This window comes from Anopheles stephensi, chromosome 2 (assembly GCF_013141755.1).
Source record: "Anopheles stephensi strain Indian chromosome 2, UCI_ANSTEP_V1.0, whole genome shotgun sequence".
Taxonomy (NCBI): Eukaryota; Metazoa; Arthropoda; class Insecta; order Diptera; family Culicidae; genus Anopheles; species Anopheles stephensi.
Window position 1 is genome coordinate 92,145,851 of NC_050202.1, and position 21,717 is coordinate 92,167,567.

At 48.0% G+C, this 21,717-nt stretch overlaps 5 protein-coding genes across 12 annotated transcripts; 1 reads left to right on the forward strand and 4 right to left on the reverse strand.

Moving 5' to 3' along the window:
• Window positions 1-20: 20 nt before the first annotated feature.
• On the reverse strand, window positions 21-3,096 carry LOC118507952 (solute carrier family 35 member G1). Its single transcript, XM_036047278.1, has 3 exons — window positions 2,485-3,096; window positions 2,063-2,385; window positions 21-1,982 (listed from the first exon to the last, which is right to left on the reverse strand). Exons 2-3 carry the CDS (start codon window positions 2,263-2,265, stop codon window positions 1,145-1,147), a joined length of 1,041 nt encoding a protein of 346 aa, XP_035903171.1. The 5' UTR covers window positions 2,266-2,385; window positions 2,485-3,096; the 3' UTR covers window positions 21-1,144.
• Window positions 3,083-16,815, forward strand: LOC118507947 (trichohyalin). Its single transcript, XM_036047272.1, has 3 exons — window positions 3,083-3,257; window positions 14,956-15,359; window positions 15,428-16,815. Exons 2-3 carry the CDS (start codon window positions 15,080-15,082, stop codon window positions 16,663-16,665), a joined length of 1,518 nt encoding a protein of 505 aa, XP_035903165.1. The 5' UTR covers window positions 3,083-3,257; window positions 14,956-15,079; the 3' UTR covers window positions 16,666-16,815.
• Window positions 3,240-11,123, reverse strand: LOC118507942 (trichohyalin). Of its 8 annotated transcripts, XR_004905727.1 has the most exons (10): window positions 8,712-11,119; window positions 6,664-7,882; window positions 6,235-6,367; window positions 5,857-5,946; window positions 4,986-5,616; window positions 4,696-4,734; window positions 4,227-4,480; window positions 3,934-4,147; window positions 3,569-3,854; window positions 3,244-3,474 (listed from the first exon to the last, which is right to left on the reverse strand). XR_004905727.1 is itself a non-coding variant. In XM_036047263.1 (9 exons), the coding sequence occupies exons 2-9, from the start codon at window positions 7,682-7,684 to the stop codon at window positions 3,657-3,659; spliced, it is 2,580 nt and encodes an 859-aa protein (XP_035903156.1). In that variant the 5' UTR covers window positions 7,685-7,882; window positions 10,914-11,119; the 3' UTR covers window positions 3,240-3,656. The 8 variants fall into 8 exon arrangements, 7 of the variants coding, with proteins under 7 accessions (XP_035903156.1, XP_035903157.1, XP_035903154.1 ...); XM_036047263.1 differs by having other exon boundaries at window positions 3,240-3,854; window positions 10,914-11,119; XM_036047264.1 differs by having other exon boundaries at window positions 3,240-3,854; window positions 10,908-11,119.
• LOC118507956 (peptidoglycan-recognition protein LB) lies at window positions 11,852-13,884 on the reverse strand. The gene is made up of 3 exons (XM_036047282.1): window positions 13,273-13,884; window positions 12,298-12,621; window positions 11,852-12,235 (listed from the first exon to the last, which is right to left on the reverse strand). The coding sequence occupies exons 1-3, from the start codon at window positions 13,358-13,360 to the stop codon at window positions 12,027-12,029; spliced, it is 621 nt and encodes a 206-aa protein (XP_035903175.1). The 5' UTR covers window positions 13,361-13,884; the 3' UTR covers window positions 11,852-12,026.
• Window positions 16,816-16,883: 68 nt separating the features above from the next.
• Window positions 16,884-21,487, reverse strand: LOC118507955 (ras-related protein Rab-8A). Its single transcript, XM_036047281.1, has 5 exons — window positions 20,715-21,487; window positions 19,085-19,145; window positions 18,800-19,004; window positions 18,578-18,718; window positions 16,884-18,493 (listed from the first exon to the last, which is right to left on the reverse strand). Exons 1-5 carry the CDS (start codon window positions 20,836-20,838, stop codon window positions 18,398-18,400), a joined length of 627 nt encoding a protein of 208 aa, XP_035903174.1. The 5' UTR covers window positions 20,839-21,487; the 3' UTR covers window positions 16,884-18,397.
• Window positions 21,488-21,717: the final 230 nt, after the last annotated feature.

Below are 21,717 nucleotides of genomic sequence, written 5' to 3' on the forward strand. Positions count from 1 at the left end.
ATTAAGAAGAGCTCAGCGGGTCAGTTTAAGGATTTATTTTTAAGGTAATAGAATACAACAATCGGCTTTGTTTTTGAGATTTGGTTGTTGTTATTTGGTTGTAATATAATAATGCTTAGTCCGTCTTTTACTTAATGCGTGCACTTTTAGCTTCTTAGAAGATGATACACGCTTCTCCTTCTGTTCTTTCGCGCTCGTTGAACCGACTTAACTTAGGGGCAGCAACACGTGTGAGAGTGCTAGACGAAGTGTGAATAGTGTGAACTATTCAACGAAAATCGCTCGGATTTGGCGGCTATGAATGTGTGAGACGACCCCTCCTTTAATCACAATGCAGTTTTTATTAGACTATTTAATATTTCATATTACAAGAAACACGGACAGAAACCCGTTTCTTCCCATTTTTCTTATTTGGTGACAAGCGTATTTAAGGTTTTTTTTTCCTAATTATCTCGTGACTGTTTGCTGATGTCCTTTGAACGTGACGGAAAACGTTTTTGACTAGAATCGTAACAGTGCTCCTCTTGCTGCACCACGAACAGACGAAAGCACCCTCGCCCTTTAGAAAACTGATCCCCAAAGCGGGTTGCATCGCCCGGCTGCAGTAGGTGTCCCTTCTAGGTGGCTTCTTCTGTGTCCTACCGACGACCACGCAAACGCAATGTGAGGAGTGTGTAGTTTTGGAAAGGTCGAGGGTGCGCGTAACTTTGGGGGGTTTGTTTTAGGTAGTAGCGTTTAGTTCCATTGCTTGTTTGATAAAACAATACGCTGGAAAGCAATTCCGTAGTTGAATAATATGGTGTATGTATCGTTAAAAATACTTCTTATCCACCTACACTCTGATTTTGGTCGTCATAAAGTCTTACGGTTTATCATTTTGTTGGTTTTTCAAACGTTCCTGGTGCACCGGAAACATCCGGGGAACACCGGTGATAAAATGCGATGCGAGTTTGTAGTTTGTGTTGCTGTTGTTGATTTTGGTTTTGGTTAAGAGAGATTGTTTGTGACGTGGCTTAAAATTGGATGAAAACGGATGGTAAGGATAACTCTGTTCTGGTTTAGCCGTGCCATTTCTTGTGATCCGAAATGGAGCTTCCCGATGAACACAGTCCTACGTCGTGACGTGAGCGAGACCGTACGTCCTCTATTCCAGATAGAGGAAATGCAATTTTTTCCTCGTCTCCGAGTCTCTCGGCAATGCTAGGGCCCATTTGCGCAGTCCCGATAGGACCACCGAGCTGACCACCAGCAGTGCACCCAGCACCGAGTAAAGGCTGGGCGTTTCCTTGAAAAACATAATTTGCCAGATGAAGGCAAACACGATGTCGGCCGAACGGGCAATCGCTACCGGACCCGCCTGTTCGTACTGCAGTGCGAGCGTCAGCAGTATCTGGCCACCGAAGCTGAACAGGGCTAGTGCTATGACGAGAAACCGATCCGTCCCGCACAGTGGCCAGCACAGTGCACCGATGTAGTAGCACACTATAAGCGTGTAAAGCAAGGCAAAGGCGCCAAAGTTGGACATGATGACGGAAAAGTGTAGCCCTTTCAGGGCACGCAGCAGCACGTACGCGTTCGCACCGAACAGCGTGGACGACAAGGCAGCCACCGGGCCCCAGATGTCGTAGCTGTTTTCCATAATCTGCTCGTCCACCAGCGACACCTGATGGTCGCCAAACAGGAAGGGCGGTTTGGTGATAAGCACCACACCGATCAGCGTGAGGACAATCGTGATCACGTTGAACATGCCGCAAGCCTCGCGAAGGAAAAGCCGCGCAAAAATGGCCACAAACACTGGCGTGGAAAAGATAATCACCGACGCATCCGCCAGTGGCATATGGCGGAATGCATAAAAGCTAAGCATCAGTCCCGTAGTGCCCACGAAGCATCGGAGCACCAGTATGATGCGCTTTCCTTCGGGGAAAAACGTTTCTTCGCGATATATTGCAATCGGTATCGATGGCAGCAGCACTCCGATAAATCTACAAACGAAGGAAAAGAAAGGAGTTTAAATATACATATTCAAGCGTAAGCGCTAAGGATTATTGCCCCAGCTACGAACCTGAACGTAGCCAGCTCGATAGGATTAACATCAACAAGCCCTTTCACGATGACGGAGCATAGGGAAAAGAAAAACGAAGAAACCGTGGCAAGGATGATTCCCAGGTACGGACAGGAGCATTGCAGCCACGACAGGGACGGATGGCGTGTGGTGCCCTGCAGCACCCCATCCACCAGCTGTTGCAGTTCGAGATGTTCGGGCATTTTGTGGCAAATATACAGTTGGGGCCGTGTCGATGTGCGATTCCGCCCAACCCTCCTCCGTCGTTCTAAGCGATCTAACACTTCTACTTGCGATTAGCTAAAACCTTCCTCGGCGCGGCACTGCAAAAAGACAGTTTTTTCCGTTTCCAAACTTTTCATTAGTGGGTGTGAACGAAAGCAACAACAAAAAAAGTGCAAAAAGCGGCACTATAAACAAACCTTCCTTTCGGTCGCATATTCTTCTGCCACGACGGTGCTGGCACAGGACGGAACCGAGCAGTGGAGGAATTTGTCGCACCATTAATCCATATCCTCTATTCGGAACGCACTGTCTGGGCACGGGGGGTCACACTCACGCAGCACATTTTCACGAAGTATTTATTATTAACCAAGTTTTCCACTCGCTACTCGGACGAACGATAAGCTGGCAAAGGCTCGTAGGCGAAATCCTGCTGTTTTTTGTATGAAAGCATTTAAGGATTCCGGAATCGATTACAGTGCGCGCAGCGTACGGTACGTTCATAATCCTTTTTCACACCACTACATGCGCACGGCGTTTGACGTTTTAGAACTACAACAAACCGTTTCGGGCCGACGAGTCTGTTTAAAACAGACTGAATATTACTCTTGTATCCAAGAGTAGAAGGGATTACAAAAAAGCGCTTAAATGGATTAGCATTTACAATAATAAAACACCAACTGTGAATGGTTTTGTAATTGCAGGAAATTTAAAAAGCCCTCACAGGATCTTCGAATGCTTTGAAGTTCGAAAAGGAATCAAACTTCGGCTCCACTTCGGCTTTTCGATTTGACAGCTGGAGCAGTTTGTTTACCGTGCCAAAACAAATCAGCCGACAACAAGATAGAGAGAAAAAAAACCTTCACATCACAACAAACAACGGAGCGGTTTTAGCTTAATTTAGTTCAAAAAATGTTTTCCGTTTAGCCGTATTTAGTCAATCCATAGAATGAACTAGCTCTCGTACATAAAGGTAAGTTTATTATACGTGTATACAAAAGTAACGATGTACAAAAATACTTGTAATTACGTGCCACTCTGCCGTTGCTGCTCTGTCTGCTGCTGCGTGCTTGCTGCATTGATGCGGACAATGTTTTCTGAAGCGATAGCTTTTTTGCATTTAGTTTGTTTGTTCATATGAGTATAAAGTACTGCCACAAGGTGCTGGAACGGCGGTGGAAAAGAACGTCCTGCAAATATACATTGTTCCGTTTTCTCCCGAGTTGCTTGCATTGTACGCCTAGGGAACAATTCCACATTCGCACACACACACACACAACTTACAGCGCCTGCAGCTCTTGGGAGCTTCCTCGGTCCATCCCATTTTACTATGTCGGTAAAGATAATCTACAGATACTGCTACGGAGCAGTATCAGCCCAAGTCCGCTATGACGTTGTCCAGATCCGTTTGCAGTGTACAACACTCCTCACGCACCTTGCTGATCTCGTCCTTAATACGGTCGACGTTGGCCTGCAGCAAATAGTTACCCTTCTTTAGCGAGGCCAGGCGTGCCTCGTGCCGTTTGACTCTGGGTTCCAGATTGACTTTCTTTTTGTCATCCGGAGCATCCTAAGGGCGGGAGAAAACGGGGACAAGGGTGAAGGTCAGAAGCGAGTCGCAAACCAAGCAGTGTCAGTTGCCCACTTACTTCTGCCTCATTTTCACTCTCATTTTCACTTTCCGATTCCGATTCTTCCGATTCACTCTCCTCCTCCTCCTCTTCTTCCTCCTGCTCGTCTTCCGGTTCCTCTGGCGGTGGTTCCTTGGCCTCCGCGGTGTCATCGTCATCATCGTCCAGCTTCATCATGGCGGCCATCTTTTCCACCTCCTTCTGGAGCTTTTTATACTTTTTCCTCTCAGCTCTGTTGGTAAAGTATTGTTAAATTGAATTTATCCAGGATGCGGAGATATGGAGATAAGGAACTGCCAGGAGATACTTACTTGAGGGCATACTGGTTGGTTTTCATGGCGTATTTCAGGGCCTGACGTTCGGCGTGCTTCTCCTCCTGCTTTTCCTTCAGTCTCGTTAGCCGAGCCTGCAGCATGTTAACCTCCCGGTTCAACCGTTTGGCCATCTTTTCGGCCTTCTTTTCCTCGTCCTCCTCTTCCTCCTCCTCTTCCTCTTCCTCGGGTTGCAGCTCGGGCGAGCTTTCTTTCTGGGCCGACTCCGTGGCTTTGCGATCGTCCGTAATGCCCTAAGCAAGTAGTGAGTGCAAAAAGTTATTTTTCTTGCGCAAACACAATGCTGCCACTAATCTACCGACTAATCGCTCCACTGCACATCAGCCATACAATGACAAGCAGCTGGAGATAGTTAGTAATACGTGAAGCCGCTTTAGGAGAGGCAAAACCGATCTTTTCCTATGAGGTCTCTTACACCTTTCTACAACACTGACAAAGGTTACATTACCTGATGCTCGTTCAAGTAGTAGTCATCGTCCGTTAAGCACTGCGATTAAAATGATAGCAACATAGAACTTTAGATTAGCATCGAGTCAAGCCATAGCCATTTCAAGGGAGCTTGTTCTGTTAGCTGTGTCCAATCGAATTTCAAAAGTTAGTGACATTTGTTTCGCAAACCAAAAGTTAAGTTTTTTTCCGCTCTGGTCACCGAAAATCGGCCACTGATCTTCGGTGATCTTTCTGTGGTGTGTGTGAGGTTGGAAGCTGCTTCCCTGTAACGATCCCATAACCCATTACCTGGAGTTTCCTTTCAAGCTCGGCAATCTTTCGCTTCTGCTCGTCCACCTGCTTGTATGCCGTATCGAGCTCCTTGGCCACCGTTTGGTATTTATCTTCCAGCTGTTTCGATTGTTTCTGCGCTTCCAGCGCTTCATCCTTGAGGGACTGTATTAGATCGGACTGTGGTCCAGTGACGGTGGTTCGTTCCTCTCCACTCAGCGGATTCCACCGTTCGCGGGAAAGCTCAGCTTCGAGGTTCTGTACCCGCGCCTGTAGCCGCTTGTTTTCCCGCTCCAGTGCCTCGTTGTTACGAAGCTCGTGGGCAAGCATCTGCTTGGTGCTTTGCAGATCATCCCGTACCTTGTCGATATCGTCCAGCTCGTCTAGCTCTTCCTCTTCGGCCGGCGGTGCTTCCAAGTTAGCGCGCGATTCCGACTTGGCCAACTGCTCCTCGAGCGTCATCTGACGCCGGAACTTGCGCAAACCTTCCAGGATCGGTTTGCTGCGATCGTTACATTTGGTCGGCTTAAGCTGCACACCGCCCTGAATTTGCTTCAGCAGCTGATTGTGTGCCGTAGCCTTCTCCGTCTCAAAGATGAACTGATCCTTTACCTTAGTGATCGATTTGGAGTTTATGATCGGATGCGATCTGTTGGCGAGAAATGGAAACAAAGTAAACTATCGGGCTCGCTTGACGGAAGGAAGCGAAAGAGGATCTATCTAGGGGGAAGGAGTTGTCGGTCACACTTATCACATAGAAAGCAACGCAACGTAACAGCGACGAGCAACACAGAACAGTGGATCGTGGATCCAACGGGGCGGGAGTTGGGCTAACAAAAATCGCAAAAAGAAGATCGTCGATCGTTGGCTAGGGCGCAGCCGCTTGTACCTGTCATTACACTCAACGTGTTTCAGTTTCCTGCCCTTCTCAACCTCCTTCATCATGTCCGACCAGTCCGGACGTCGACGTGGACGACGTCTGCAAGAATGGAAGATTCATAGAAAGGTAACAGTTTGATTAGTCGTTGTTAGTCGAGGTGACGATGACGATGACACGAGAACGCACACACAATTTTGGTTAGTGACGGGTAAGTTTTAGTATGCGCGCGCGTGTGTGCTGACACAGTGGAGTGGAGTGCTACATAGCGGGGCAAACATCTACTGGAATGGTACGTTACATGTAATGGTTTAACAGCGAGATATGCAATGTATGGGAGTGGTTTTGTGTGATGCTCTTGGTGTAACGCACGATCGCTGGAATACCTACTTCAGCTTATCGAGCACTTCCTTCTGCTTGTCGGATATTTCTTTCTTCTCGAAGTCCGGTGGTGGCTTCAAGCTTGGCGGCGGCGGAGGCGGTGGAGGTATAATCGACTTTGGCATTGGTGGTGGTGGAGGAACTAGCGGGGCAGATGGAGAAAAACGAGGGCTAAATTAACCTTCAATAAAGCTTGCTGTTCGTCAGCAACGCAGGTTTAGGATGGCCTAGGGTAACCCACTGGGACTTTGCTTAGTGACTCATCCATTATGCTCTGCAACCTGTAGCTTGTGCTGCTTTACGATAAGCGAAGTGTCAACAGTGGGTCAACCTTAACTACACCTCTTCATGTTCGCGTTTTTAGGTTTTTAGACCAAGGTCGCACGTTGCCATTTCAAGCTACCACCCCACTTCCCCATCATCCTCCTCACTACTTACTTCTTTTACTGCTTTCCGATTTCAGCATCGAAGGCTTATGCGGGTAGGCTTCCTCCTTCTTCGGTATGTCCTCCAGCAACGGTTTCTCCACCTTCTTCAGCTGTACCTCCGGCAGCTTTTCCTTCACTCGGGGCGCTTTCAGATTGGACGGTACCTTTCGCAGCTGCACGCGGAAGTTCTTGGCCGGTTCGGGCGAAACGGAACGTTCCTTCGGTGGCGTATCCTGTGGCGGCCGTACCACCTTCTTAAGCGGTGGCCTAATGAATGGTTTCGGTTCCGGCGAAGATGACTTCTCCGACATCGACTTCGAGGACGATTTGCTGTCGGTGTCGGACTTTTCGGGGCTTTTCGTTGGCGTAACTTTGCGCAGTTGCACAGCGGGCAGCTTCGATGAGGTGTCAGCCTCTTGCCGCTTTACTGGTTCGGGCTTTTTCAACACCGGTTTCGCGGGTGGCTCCTCCTCGGATTCGGTTTCCGTTTCGTACTCGGTGCTGCCCTCCTCCTCCTCCTCCTCCTCTTCCTCCTCTTCCTCTTCTTCTTCCTCTTCCTCCTCCTCATCGTCGGACGGTTCGGGGGTTGGTGGCTTGGCAGCGGGTTTTGGCTTCGGTTTAGCCACCTCCCGATGGACCGTCATGACGGGCGTCGTGTTTTTAAGTCCCACCGTCGGTTCGGGTTTGGTCAGGAGCGGATTGGCTGGCTTTTTCTGCGCAACGACAACCGGAACTTTAATTTCCTTTGACTGTAGCTTGGCCGTCGTGGTTGCTTTCGCACCCGTTTCACCATTTTCTTTGACGGGAGTGCTAACGACAGTCTTCTTTACACCGGTGGTGGACGCCGGTGCTGTTGGCTTGGTGCTGGCAGTTGGCGCAGCTTCGCTTGCATTCGATTTGTTCGACGGTGAGGATTCCTTTGTGTCTGTGGCAGGTGTGACACTAGCCTTGCGAGTCCATGCCGGAGGCACACTTTTGTTCACCGTCTCCAGACGATCCTTTAGCCAGGGTGGACGACTGTTGACCGGCATTATGCGCTAAGGGAACGCCGAACCGGGAACGCCGAGTCGGTGATGGTCACGTGAAATTGAGTCAACGCTTGCCGAGGTCTGTTTTGCACTGTACAGAAACTATTGTTCACTAAACGTTCTGATTCACGACCGATCGTTTGAGGCGTCACTGTTTAGGTAGCGTGCTATTTTTCACCGGACACAGGCTTTATGTTGATTCTTCATATTTAAAAATAATCACATTAATTTAAAGACAACTACCACGAGTGTGTGCATGCGGCAAAAATAGGCGTGATTCATCGTTCGATGGCAAATGGCATTGAAGCATAACATAATAACCGTTTAATGATCTTGCTTCGTAGACTTTGCGTGGTTCAGTTTTTGGGTGTGCGTTATCATACACGAGCAGAAACGCTTTTCGAATGCTGCCACAATGTAGTAGAGGGAAAAAATAACTACAAATCAAAAAAACATCATCCCACAAGAAGTGGCCCGCTTGAGGGAGGGATTTGCAATTAAAATTTTCTCTCATCATCCGGTGTCGCTGGTCGTCGTTCTGATGACGTCTGCAGCATCGTTTGTCACACATCTATTTTACGGGGACGTCGTTTGTGGGTGGTGGCCAACCGCCAGTGTGTGGTGGCGGAGACGAAATGTTGGTATAAATAAAGGTGTACAACATTTTGCCTAAAAATAAAATACCGTCTGTTGGCGCGTTTTTGCGGAGGAGATGGGTTGGGGAAAAATTCGCAATGATTTGGTTCTTATCGAGAAGTGTGATCGTGCAGTGTGTCACCATGAAGAAGACTCTCGGGTTTTGCCTTATTTACTGTAGGTGATTAAAGGTGAACACTTTGAAGACAATGGTTTAAGTTGGCCACAGTCAATATTTCTCCAAATGCGGCTGTTTTGCTGTTTGTTTTTAATTTTCTGAAACTAAAACTTATTGCACGTAAACACTTTAATGAATGCGCAAAGTGCACAAACATCCACAAACTATCAAAACGATCGATGGTTTTTCTTTTTCCTTTATCTCTATAACTGTTACCTTGAATAATCGAATCGAATGAATAATTTGAACAAACCAGTAGCCCAAATTCTAATCCACTCGAAACGTGTGATTCGTATAAAACGCTGCCACTGAACTGATTTGCTCCGCTAGAACCCTTCCAAAGCAAACCTAACGCCAGTGATCATCTCAACAAAGGAACGACGATATTGCGTAGGATGATCTTATTAGCCAACTACGGACAATAGCCACTCCTTTTCGCGTTGCATCAATTATTCAAAATAAAACAAGTACTTCGCATTTTAACGCAGCTAAGGTTATCAGGTAAGCATCGTAATCCGCACCGTCCATGACATTGGATGTTTATTGATGCGAATCTGCACCCTTGGAGATGTATCTGGCGTATCTTAATTGGGCGATGAATATAGTATACGAGTGATTAACTATTTTTTACGCGGTTTTTGGGTGTTGTCGTATGCTTCTTGCTAGACAAAGTGGCGTAAATTGAGTTGGTGTGGACGTGTAATAATGCGTAACATGAGGTGGAGGTTTATTTTTTAAAGTTTGTCTAAGAATAACTTCTCTTCAAACAGTGATTCGTTGAAGAATATATGCCAGGAAACAGATACATTCACACATACACACGCACACACACAGCCCCCTGCCTGCACGTGCTTTACAGATGGAGGCGTATGGTCTTTCACCGGTTTTGTCAACAATCCGTGAACCCGTGGGAAGACGAAGGCAGCGGACAAGTGTGCGTGTGTGCGGCGTGACACGATCGACTGGATCGAGCGAAACGCCGTGTGTGTGTGTACGTAGTTTAATTTAGAAGTGTAAACTCAAAAACCACCCAGCGATCGGCCCCGAACTGGTACCGTTGTTGGATGAAGATGTTAAACAAAAAGGTCAAGACGACAGTTTTATTGGAGGCCACTGAGCCAACCGAGCTAGAACGGCACGTTTGAGGGTTGTCCGTGTCCGTTCGCCTGTTGAAGGCCGAGCTATAACACCGTTCGGCCTTAGTAATAAAGCCGAGACCCTACGGCGTTTTAAGAGAGACACACAGCCAAGGATTAAATAATTTTAATGGAGAACAAGGAATCGGACTTTCTTCCGATCGTGGAGGTTGGAGAGTAAACCCCCAATCAGATCGCAAGTCGTACAGGAGCGTAGCCTCCGCACTGGTTTTGCAATAAATTTCCCGAATGACGTCACTTGGAATGGCAGACGATCATAGTATTGGAGCCTGTTTCTGTGTGTGTGTGTGTGTGTGTGCGGTGTGTTCGTAGATTTGGCTCTGACCTAATGAATCCTGTGAGTGTGTGTGTGTGTGTGTGTGTGTGTGCGTATGTGGCATGATGTCTATTGGAGATTTTCACAAATTGTCCGTAGACTGTGGTAACGCTACAAACTATGAAATGAAAGCTGCGACTTCCTCAAACAGTGGGTGCGCAATCATGAGCGTGCGTGTGATGTCGCGCAAAAAAAGGAATCTCCCTTTTGAAAGAAATGTCGAAAATTTCACTCGTTGCAAAGTGGGTCAGCACACGTCGAATTCCACCCGCAAAGACGGATACGCATCGCCGTCTGTTGCGCTTCCCGCTTCACTGTACTTGTTGCGCACCACTGTTTGCGGTCACACTTTTCCCTTCCGTTTTTCCTTGCTCGCAAAACAATTTCTCACATCCCTGCACACATACGCGCACTCTCACACCCACACACACACACATTGGCACAGTTGCACGGTCGTTGGTCTTCCTTTTGTATCGATGCAGATATATTGGCTCATCAAGCGATCGCAAGCGTGCAATTTTCCTCACATTCACCAACACACTCGCACGAAGGATCCCGTACACACACCGACACTCACACACACACACGCGCGCGTGCCAGATCAGGTGAAATTGAAATTCCTGCCCGTCCCGTGCTCGACTGAGATGCGCTCGTTTTTGTCATTTGGCAGTGTTACGACACGGGATTTTTGCAATACGCGCCTCATCTGTACACGATCGTTCGTGCCTTTTGCTGCACCTTGTAGTTGTGCGGCGATCGTTTTGGAATCGGTGTGCAGCAAAGTTCACATGCTTAACGTCGCACCAGAGCAACCTTGCGTTAAGGCTTGGAATTGGAAAAATTTCCAACCGTCAGCCACGGTGTGATCATTAACCCCTTACAGTCTACTTAGAAGTATGTCCTCTAAGTATTGCGTCGTTGTGGCTTCTGCTCTCTCACACGCACACACTGGCTCTTTTGCAACTGTTTTTCGCCTTTTTTCTGTTGCACGGAACGGAAAATGCACCCAGTGCTCCGGGTAGTGCCGCGTACGGTGGGCGATCTTTGGCGACTGAACGCTCACGCACGATCATCACGATCACGGGCGGCACCCGCAGCACGTCGCGAAAATGCAGAGAGATTACGGCCGAACCGAAATGCCCGATCGTGTGTTCTCAACGTGGTGGTCATAAGGTGGTTTTTCCGAATTTTCCCACCCATCTCACTCATTCCGTACACACACACACACACACACACACACATACGCCACACCACCGTACGCCACGCGCCTACCGTCTGTGGGTTCGCGCTGTGTGCAGAAGAAATGCACGCGCAAAGCTAAAATTAAAATTCTTACGGCTTTCGGGCACTTTTCCTCCATCGGCGGATTGAGATTGAGAAAAACGAGGTAAAAAATGAGAAATCATGTCCGTTCGCTTCCTCGGCGATCGGCGACGCTGGTTGTGACGCTCTCACTCGCCCGCTGGGTTTGGAAATTTTCGTCCAACGTACGTTCTTCTCTCGGGGAACCAACCACGTCACACACGCCACACGAGCCGTTTTTGAAATACTTAAGGTTTGCTTTGTTTACCGCCAGTGGCAGACACGAGCGCCATTGGGTGGTTGTTGTTTTTCCTCGGTTTTAGGGAATCGACAGACCTGTCGCACAAAGGCGCCATCACCGGCTCAGCTGATTTTGTGTCTTTGTACGCAGTAAGCTTCGGCAGAGGTTCGATTCCGGTGGCGCCAATAATGAGGCCAAGAGCAAGATGTTACGAGTAGTGGCAACACATAAATTACGTGATACGGGACTAAGGGGCGCTCCACATCGCCCTTGATTCTTAAGATTATCGTCATGCAAGGGCGCGCTCATGCGGTGTGCCACACAAACAGACACGTGCTAATTAAAGATGATTTTCTTTTTTTATTTTCTTACAAAAAGACAACAACATACACACTAGGAACATGATGGATTGTGTTGGATGCACGACGAGGTAGTGGAACTAACCGTACGTTAAATAGCTATTATCGGTTTACAAAAAGAAATACTTCGTTTCGATCCAGGCGTGTGGCTCGTGCTCATACACTGTTCTGGTCCACGATATCCGTCATCGGGTTGAAATGGGGCCATGTCTTAATCTCCTCAAACAGTCGATCGCCAGGACACTCGGTTGTGCGCACTTGTCGATGTCCGAGCAGGGTGTAGTTCTGCGCTATGAGTCCATTCCGGACGCCGTACTCGATGAGATTTTTTGCTGCTGCGAGCATATTCTTCGGTGGTAAATCCGCTGGTAAGGGACGGGGGGACTGTTAGACACAGCTTCACGCACATTCCAGGACATGAACTTACCAACCCAATCGCCGATCAGGCAGATCCCAACGCTCCGGTTGTTGTACCGTGGAGCGTGGGCACCAACGACGTTGAATCCTCGCCCTTGGTAGATACGGCCGTCACCACCGACCGCAAAACTGTATCCAATGTCATTCCACTGCCGAACTTCTTGATGCATTTTCTGCATCTGTTGCATCGCTGCAATGCACTGCAGGCCGTTGTAGCACGCCGCCGGCATGTACGAATGGTGTATGATGACGTACGGTATTGGTCCGGCAAAATGTTCCACCAGCTTGGGTGGCAGCGCGTTCCAGAAGTCGCGTGTGACATAGGGCACCGGGTCTGCGAAAACAATGCACTCGTTAATAGTGGGGACGGATTGCGATCGAAGGGGAAAATTTCCAGCTTCGTGAGCGGCACGAAGCGGCAAAAACGGAAGCTGCAGCCATCGGTGTCACGATCACGATTAAACCCTAGTCTAGTGGTGGAGGTCTGCTTGTTTGCAATCAACTGCCCGTTGGAGGTAAACACATTCAGCCCTGCCGATGCTAATCAGTGGTTGGTCAGCTGTTTTGATGGGCTGCTTTTTGCCCACGTTAATGGCTTTTTTTTTTAAATGATAAGGAATTCATTCAATGATCATACGTCATCGCTCGTGAATCGTCAATGGTCAGAACAGAATTTGTCGCACTATCCGGTCCAAGCTACCAAAGAAAATTAAAAGAGTGCAATCTGTGGTGATGTAATGGATTGGAATCCGCATCAAAATCCAGCTCTTCAATGCAGGGGATTTTTTAAGCCGATGTAGCCCGCTGAATGTCAAACTCCGGCCGACCGATGATGACCGATGGTTGATTAAGGCTCTAGGCACTTTACCTGCCCACTTGGCAAACACTGTTTCAAATCGTTCTGTTCGACTGTTGTTTCTTGTTTTTTGTACTTAGTGTCAAGGGGAAGAGTTTTATAAATAAAAGTGGGGAAAAGCAAACTCACCACATGCTTTGCTGTCTACGGCAACGTACAGTACGGTGAACGCTGTTATGGCCACGAGACACGAATAAAAGTCTTTCACTAGTTCCATATTTTCGGCAGTAAGTTGTTGGGACAGTTCCGCCACTATACTACGATCACGTGTATTAACCTGTGTTTACGTTATGTTTTACGGTACCTTTTGCACCGTCTACAGTTCATCAATCGGTAACCTCCAAACCGGTCATTTCAACCAGCAAACAATAGGTTTTTTTTTCTAAACTGCTGCCCAGTATCTATTGCGCTTGATGCGTCGAACGAATAAATCACTGTCACACAACGCCAGGGCCAGGACAACGTGCTGGAAGAAGGCCCGTTTTTTCTATTCACTTTTTGCCAATTATCATTGTTGCCATCATTACGTTTGCAGGTATCGGCAGACGAGTAGAACTTCAACAAAGGTACCAAACCAAGTGCCACTTGATCGAATGTCTAGGTCATGTGCGATCCCGCGCTTGAGCTTTGATAAGACAGCAAACTACGTACTCAGTTCGATTCCGTTCCCAAACACGACACTTATCGCCGGTGGCTCACGGGCGCAGGTTGAATTGATACTGTTGTGGCCGAAAGCGGCCGGCTGGCGTTAAATACATCCGCGCGCGCGTGGTTAAGGTGCGTTGCCAATGCAGAGCCAACAGCAACCGTTTGCGTGAAGCCAAGAGCGAATGTGGCGTGAGAACAAACGACAACAGAGAGAGAGAGAGAGAGAGAGAGCGCGCGCGTTAAGTGATCGCATGAAGATCCCCGTGCGGTTGAATGGAAGCGAGCAGCGGGGAGAGAGAGATGGGACCGGACAGTTTCACGCCACTGGGGCGACGTTTTCCCACCGTGGGCTTTATTTCGCGGGGAATCACCGTGGTGAAGAGAGATACGATCGCCGCCGCCGCCGTCGGAGATAGGTCGAGTGTCGTGCAGAAGGATAATCTGCGATGACCAACGAGGATCGGAAAATTCCTCCCATGATTCATGGGTGGTGATTAGGAGCGCGGGCCGTTGTCCATTTATTTATGGAAGGAAATTTAAAGGATAAATGCATCCGCTCATTTCCCTACTCGCTCAGCTCAGTGTTGGAGGGACGAAAGATTGTAGTTACACCACCATGTGCGCATTAGTAGACAAATTATTGCCTGCTGCCGGTGGTCGTCCGTCCACAGCCGGGAATGTACCGATTACAAGGCGGACCAATTAGGGGTGGAACTTCTCACGCGACATGTAAACCTTTCCGGAGCGACGAGCCACGGACACGAGCTAGGCAAGCACCGATGGGAGGAACTGCGCCCTGTGCCGCTGTCCGACAAGCGGCCGTTGTTTACTCGCGAATATATGCATAATCATAACAGCAAACAAAACGCAATTTAAACGATGCCGGCAAAGTACATTCGACAATAAAAATAAATGAATCATGTAGCAGCTATCCGAGCGCGCGGTCTGGAGTATGTATTGATTTGTCTCTTATCAAAAATGCATTGCTTCACACACTTTTTGTCATCGCCGGTGCCGACAGCTCCTGGAGGAGATGTGTGTGTGTGTGAGTGTAGTGGAGAGTTTTTGCAGGAGTAAGCTATACTTGGCGGTGCTTTATTTAAATTTTGATAACATTATATAAATGCTACAAAGTTTTGTTGTTTTATTGGCATTCTCTTCTAGCCGGTAGCGTAAAGCAGTAGCCATTGGACCTTGTTTGGTGGGTCTGTTCTCTGTCTGATTATCAAACCAACGAGTGTGAGAACAAACGTCAGAGGTTTGTGCCGATGAAAATCCCCTCGACAGCATGCGCAGCGCCAAGTTACAAGCGGCTTTGGTGAAACGCCGGGAAGCGGAACAAATAAAGTACCAAAAATCGGCCGCCGTCGAGCGGTACTACGACCAGTGGGGACGCATAACGAGTCGCTACGAATCGTGGACCACACCGCAATACTACCGGGAAGCGGAACAAGCGCTCCGGAAGCGTGAGGATGAGAAGAAAAAGCAGGAAGCGCTCGAATCCAAGCGGACCCGCCTGAAGGAGCTGTTGAAGAAGGAAAATGAGCAGTTGCAAAAGGAGATGGAAAGTGAGTGAGCGACGCAAGCCTAGTAAAGTATTTGTAATATTCCACCATCTCCCATCTCCCATCTCTAGATGTATCCCGACCGAAACCGAAAGCCGTTTCGACGGAAATCTTGGAAGGCATCCGGTCGCGGCTGCACAGCGCCGAGGAGGTAAAAAAGCGCATCGATCTCGAGGCCAATCTCTACAGCAAATGGCGCCTCGGCTTTGATAAGGACGCGGTCATCATGGACTCCAAAACGAGCCACCAGGCGATGGCAAAGCTGAACTGGATCGATCGGCAGGTAGAACTGCAGCTGCAGGACGAAAAGGAGCGCCGCGAGCAGCAGGAGCGTGAGCTGAAGCTGTGCGAAGAAGTTCGCCGGCGGGAGGAACTTCTGCTGGAAAAGAACCGGATGCGGGAGCAAGAGCTGAAGGAGCTTCGCAGCATGCAGGAAGTGCACATGGCGGAGCTAAAGTCCCGCGAACAGGAAGCGAACGACCTGAAGATGTACGAGGTGCGCTTGAAAACGAAAAAGGACGAGATGGCAACGGAGCTAGAGCAACTGCGCGTGTACAACGATCTGCGGCGCGATCGTGTAGTGGCGATGCATAACCTGAGGCGCATAAAGATGTTGCTCCGCGAACGTTCGGAAGCGGTCCGCAATGATCTGCGGCACGACATACAGCTGTTGCAGCGGATTAGCATAGACAATCCGGCCGCTTCCGACAGTGCCGAAGGAATCGAGTATCTGCGGCGAAAGTTCCAGCTCCAGTACGACCTGGAGGTTGAGCAGCAGACGGCGATCGAGAATATGTACGAGTCGGAAGCAAAGCACAGTCTGGCGAAGTGTGAAGACAAGTGGAACAGTGAGGCGATCATTCGGGAGCAACAGTTGCGCTGCCTGCTCGAGGATCGGCTGATGGACTTTGAAACGAAGCTGGTCGAGTGTACGCAACGGCAGCGGGAACTGATCGAGGTGCGGGAGCAGCACATTAAAGCTATCGAAGGGGCCAACCAAAGGCTGAAGGAGCTGATGTCGGACAAATCGCGCGACGAGTTCGTCACCTCGTCGAACAATAGCCAGCTGCGTGATCTTCAGGTGCGAGATGGAAGCGTGAAGCAGGGCCCGCGCCGCCCGTCAACACAGAACTCCCAGCGGAGCAGCACTTTTAGCAGCATTTTCCCATTCGACGAGCACTGTGAGGACGGGTTCAAGCTGACGGACGAACATCGATCCTACGCCGGAAGACGCAATGAAACGCCGACGAACGGTTCCGAGGGACTGAGCGCTCCACGGTTTGGGAAGAAGAAAGTAGCCTGGTGCTAGAAGCGAAGAAGCACATTTCCGTCCGTCCGTCCGACTAGTAGTTTAAGGGCAGTTTTAAAATCTGCAGCAGTAGGAAATAATATGTTTTTTTAGCATTTTTATAGGATTAAGTTGTGGCGTGCTTTGGAAATGTATTTTTATAATGAACCACCCTTTTGTCCAATGCCGTCTCGTTTCGTTCCATGAGCTTACCGAACAGTTTAAAGCTCGCTTTCCTATATGTTCCTCCAGTTGATTTTGTTTCGTTTCTTTATTTCCTTTTAACTCTACATCCATCAGCCCCCGATGTTTCCCCACACAATCACGTAAAGTTTAATGCGCAAAAAAAGACTGCATGTGTGTTGGTTGAGTTGGAAAGTGATGGGATTGAGCGGTTTCTGGTATGGGAAAATATGAGTCTCGCAAGGATCCGCGACAGAAAGAAAGAAAAACCAAACACACCTTTACACCCATTTTGCCGCAGCGTGCCGTCTCAAGAAGGGGTGGCAACGTTCAGGATTCTGGCACCGCAGGGAACTGTTATGCTACAACGAGAGGAGTTTCCTATAGTTTCAAATCTGCCTAGCTTCCTTCGGGATCGTACCGTACCGCTCACTTAAGTCTATGCCTATGCGTCAGTAGGAAGAGAAGAATGTGTTGCTCGCGTTACAACGACTTGGTCGTCAGCTGGCCTCTTAGTTAAGCAAAAAAGCATGATAAAACGATATCAACTATGTTGCCGATGGAATGATGGGTAGTTTGTGGTTTCGAGTACCTTTCTAGCGCTTCGCTAATGCTTTCGTTTGCAATGGCATGGTTTATTGTGTCGAACAACAAGTCCAAAAATGTGTCGTTACTTAGTGCTTCAACCCTTGGCTGCTCCCATGTCCTGTTCTTTCCTCAAATCCGAGCAGATACGAACTGAGAACCTAAGAGATACAGGGAAAAGGGAAAAGCCTCCTCTCCTCGAACTGCTACCAATATCTGCTTTTCGCTTTTTTTTTCTGCACACACAGATTATACACGCATATATTATGTTTAAAGGTTGACAATTCTATTTTCTAGAGTGACCATTTTATAGCATACTTTCTCCCTCGCTCGCTCTCTCTCTCTCTGTGTATCGATCTCCTGCACGAAAAAAAACCTACAGCCCTGTTCGTAGAATCGACTATGAGCTCTAGAATTCACATTCTCCCGAAACCATCGTTACTTAAAAATCTACTAGCATTCGCTCCGAAGCAATTTCTTCCATTTGCTCGTTGCGGCTCAGTGCTTACTGCGTTTTCGAATACACACACACACACGCGCATTTCGCCAATAGCTTTCGCGCAGAAAGCGCTCGTAAAATATCGCAGACCAAAAACAACCGGCAAAAACACGGTTAGCATTCCAAGCAAATTACTACCCATGAAAACATTGAATCCCACGGAATCTCTTCTAATGACAAATCATTTTGCAACGTTAGCCGCACCTCCTCCCCGAGGGATGGGACGTGGACAATTTCGTGAGTGTGTGAATCTCGGACAAACAAAAAGTGGAGACACATCAGCTATACTTCTTTTCTACGCTTTTCCTCGCTCCTCGCTGCCTCGCGGTCCTGAATGTGGCGTGCAGTGATGAATGTGGCGTTGTCCGCGTCGTCCCTCGACACTCCCTATCCGTTTACATACAGTTTAAATAATAATAATCATAATTATTATTTAGTGTGTTATATAAAAAAATAATAATTATTAATAGTAGGACTACTACAAGGTCAAAACAGATTGCACTTCGATAGCCAGCTGGGTGCCTTCCGTGGTTCGACCTGCGGCTTGAGCTGATGGCCACCTTTCGGTGGGTTGTTGGCTTCCTACAAAAGGGCAACAAAAAAAAATGACACGTTTAATGTACCAAACATGTTAAGCCTTGTCCGCATCAGCAAGGCAGCACTCACCATCCGCTTCTCCATTTTGCATTTAATGTCGCGGGCAAGTGTGAAGAATGCATCGTCCACGTTGATGCTCGCCTTGGCCGAAGTTTCCATAAATTTAATTCCATATTCAACTGCTAGCTGTTCACCTCTAACTCGGGTAACCTGCGGAAAGCGAAAAACAGCCGTTTGTTTCATTATCCTTTGGGTTGCATCCATGCACCACGACGCCACGGGCTACCGTACCTGTCTTTTTTCATTAAGCTCACACTTGTTGCCGAGCAGCATCTTTTCCACGTCGGCTGCCGCGTTCTCCTCGATGTTTCGGATCCAATTTTTGATGTTTTCGAACGATTTTTCCTGTGTGATGTCGTATACCAGCATGATGCCCATCGCGCCCCGGTAATAGGCCGTCGTGATTGTGCGGAATCGTTCCTGTCCCGCTGTGTCCCTGTTGAACGTACGTAATAAAGAGCAGATTTTTTCTTTTTGTAAACAGACGCAAAAAGGCAAACGTTGTGCAACATTTACCATATCTGCAACTTTATCTTTTTCCCGTCCAGATCGATAGTCCTAATTTTGAAATCGATACCTGGAAAGGAAAGAAAACGTGTAAGCAAAATGCGTGAAATGCTTGAGATGCAATCGTTTTCTCATTCTGGGTAGTATAAACACAACAACACTTGGTCGCTATGGAAATGCCTTCACGTGTTAACTCGATTAACTACACACTACACGGATGGATGAGACGAGGCTGCACTTTGTCCGGCAGAGCGGTTGCCAAACTTTCGATCGTTTTTGCCATGCTTCGGTTGGGCAAGATGGGAACCCTTCAGGGTAGAGCGTTGGTTGGCTCGACAGGAGAAGGTGCTGTGAGAGATGAAGGAGACACGCTGCTTGTGTGGCGCAGTATGATCATACAAAGATATTTTTATCTTATTGTCATTCTATTTGCATTGCTTCCAATTCAGTCGCGCATATCCCTGAATGTGTGTTGCAAAACGGGAACATTGCTAGTCGCCACTGTTGTTGCCGCTGCTACTAGCACAGCACATGTACAATTTGCCATATTTCACGTTTCCGTATCTGATCTACCACAGCCGCATACTCGCGATACGTCTTCCAAACGTATCTTAACCAATGGACTATGACGGATGAGAGGCATGGATTAAGACGAAAGCGGCAAGCGGGGAAGTTGCGAGTCTTTTATTTGAGCTGTATAAATAACGCTCTTTTGAGGTGTGTACGGGTGGTGAACGAAATAAATTTCATTGTTTTTAGGATGCCGATGCGTCGCTGCACAAGGGTTGTTTCCTTTTATCAATTATGCGTAACAATTGGCCATTTTTTGATAACCCTTCTTGCAACCAAACCCGAAAACAGAAATTATTCAACGCAAGCAGCTAGAGCGACCGATACTTGTGGACGTCGTATCACACGAAATCGATATTTGATAAGCTGTTGTTATAGGCTCTAACCGACCCGTTGGAAAGTTATCGAAAACGAGTCCACTAGTTCTCGTTCTTGCGTGGTTGTGGTGCAAAAAGTTACGCAGCATGAAACGATGAAAAAAATGAAAACAAAACAAAATAAAAAACTGCTTATCGGACACTGGTGTGGGTCTATGATGATTTGGGGCCCAGCCATGTATCATCGGAATTCTACTTATGAACGATCTATCAACCAACGCACACATGCACACACACACATAACGCGCGTGTACAGCTGACAAAAGAAACATAGCTGAACCAAACATAGCCCGATATGCCGGAAAAGGCCTCGCCCTTCGTTGGGAAGATGGTGATAGAGGGAAGTGAGTCGAATGAGACAGATTTTTGTGGAACCACCAAAATTGGCTTCTTTTGCGGCATTTTCCATCTCTTGCTTCACAGATCGTCGATCGGGATCCAGATAGACTGGGAGGGGGTGGATGCAGAAGTAAAAGAGGCTTTACCACCTCGTCATTACGACAGGTGTAGCGGTCGTAGTACTACTCGTCGTGGTTGTCGCCGTCGTCATGGTATTACTCATAGTAGGACCAGTTTCTTTATGTGTGTAGTGTGTAGAAGCATTATTAAATCTCGACTGCCCGTGTCGACCGACGGTGTGTCGAAGGCGCATCGCACAAGGTCGCCATCACCATCGGCCGTTTATTACTCACCGATTGTACTGATGAATGTGGTATTGAAGGCATCCTCCGAGAAGCGGAACAGTATGCAGGTTTTGCCAACGCCGGAATCGCCGATAAGTAAAAGTTTGAACAGATAGTCGTACGTTTTCGCCATCTCTGCTTCGTTGGAGCTTTTTGCTTTTTTGGACACCGGTGTTACTGTGGCAGCTGGGGTGCTGGCTGGGTCGTCGACACTTTTGCTTTGTGAGCTGTCAGTGAAAGAAACAAAAAAGAAACACCCCGTTCGGCGGACGAAAAACTATACGGCGAGGATTTCTTTTTTTCTTTTCCTGCTCGCTTTTAAGAACCCGCAAGACGCACAATTTACACCAGCGCGACAGGGCACGATTTCGTATCCAACACTTTCACACGTCGTCTAGAACCAATTCACATACAGTTGAGTTTGCGGCTCGTTTGGAGAGGTTTCTTGCGGTCGGCTTTCAGAGGGTCGGAGGGTCCGGAGGTGCAGCGGTGGGTGCTGCTGCTCCTTTGCTTCGATTCGCGTACGAGATGATTGCGATGACGAAAACTTGCTAATCGTGGAGGAACAACGCGGCAGGCACAAATAAAACTGGCACGGAGGGTAGGCTTCAGCTTAAGCCTACGATTTGTTCCGGAGCTGGTCTTCCGTGCAAAAAAAACCGAAACTTTCCTTTTACTCGTCACACTCGTGCGTGTTCTGTGCGTTTTCCTCCTGTCTAGCGTAACAACGTAAAACGAAAACGGGAAACTGAGAAATAGACTTCGACGTCGCTTTTTGTTTCAATCACGCACGTAGAAAACGTCAAACCTGGCGATGGTACGTCAATTCGCCGAAGGCACAACTATACGACGTGAACCGGGGACATCGGCATTACAACAAAAATAACAAAATATATTCTTGTTTGAGAATAATATGCGGCTAGCAAATAAAGGACAATGACTAAAAAATTGGATAAAATTTTCACCACTGCTTTCTTTGCTGACTGTTTGGTCGGAATACGAGATCGGGGAA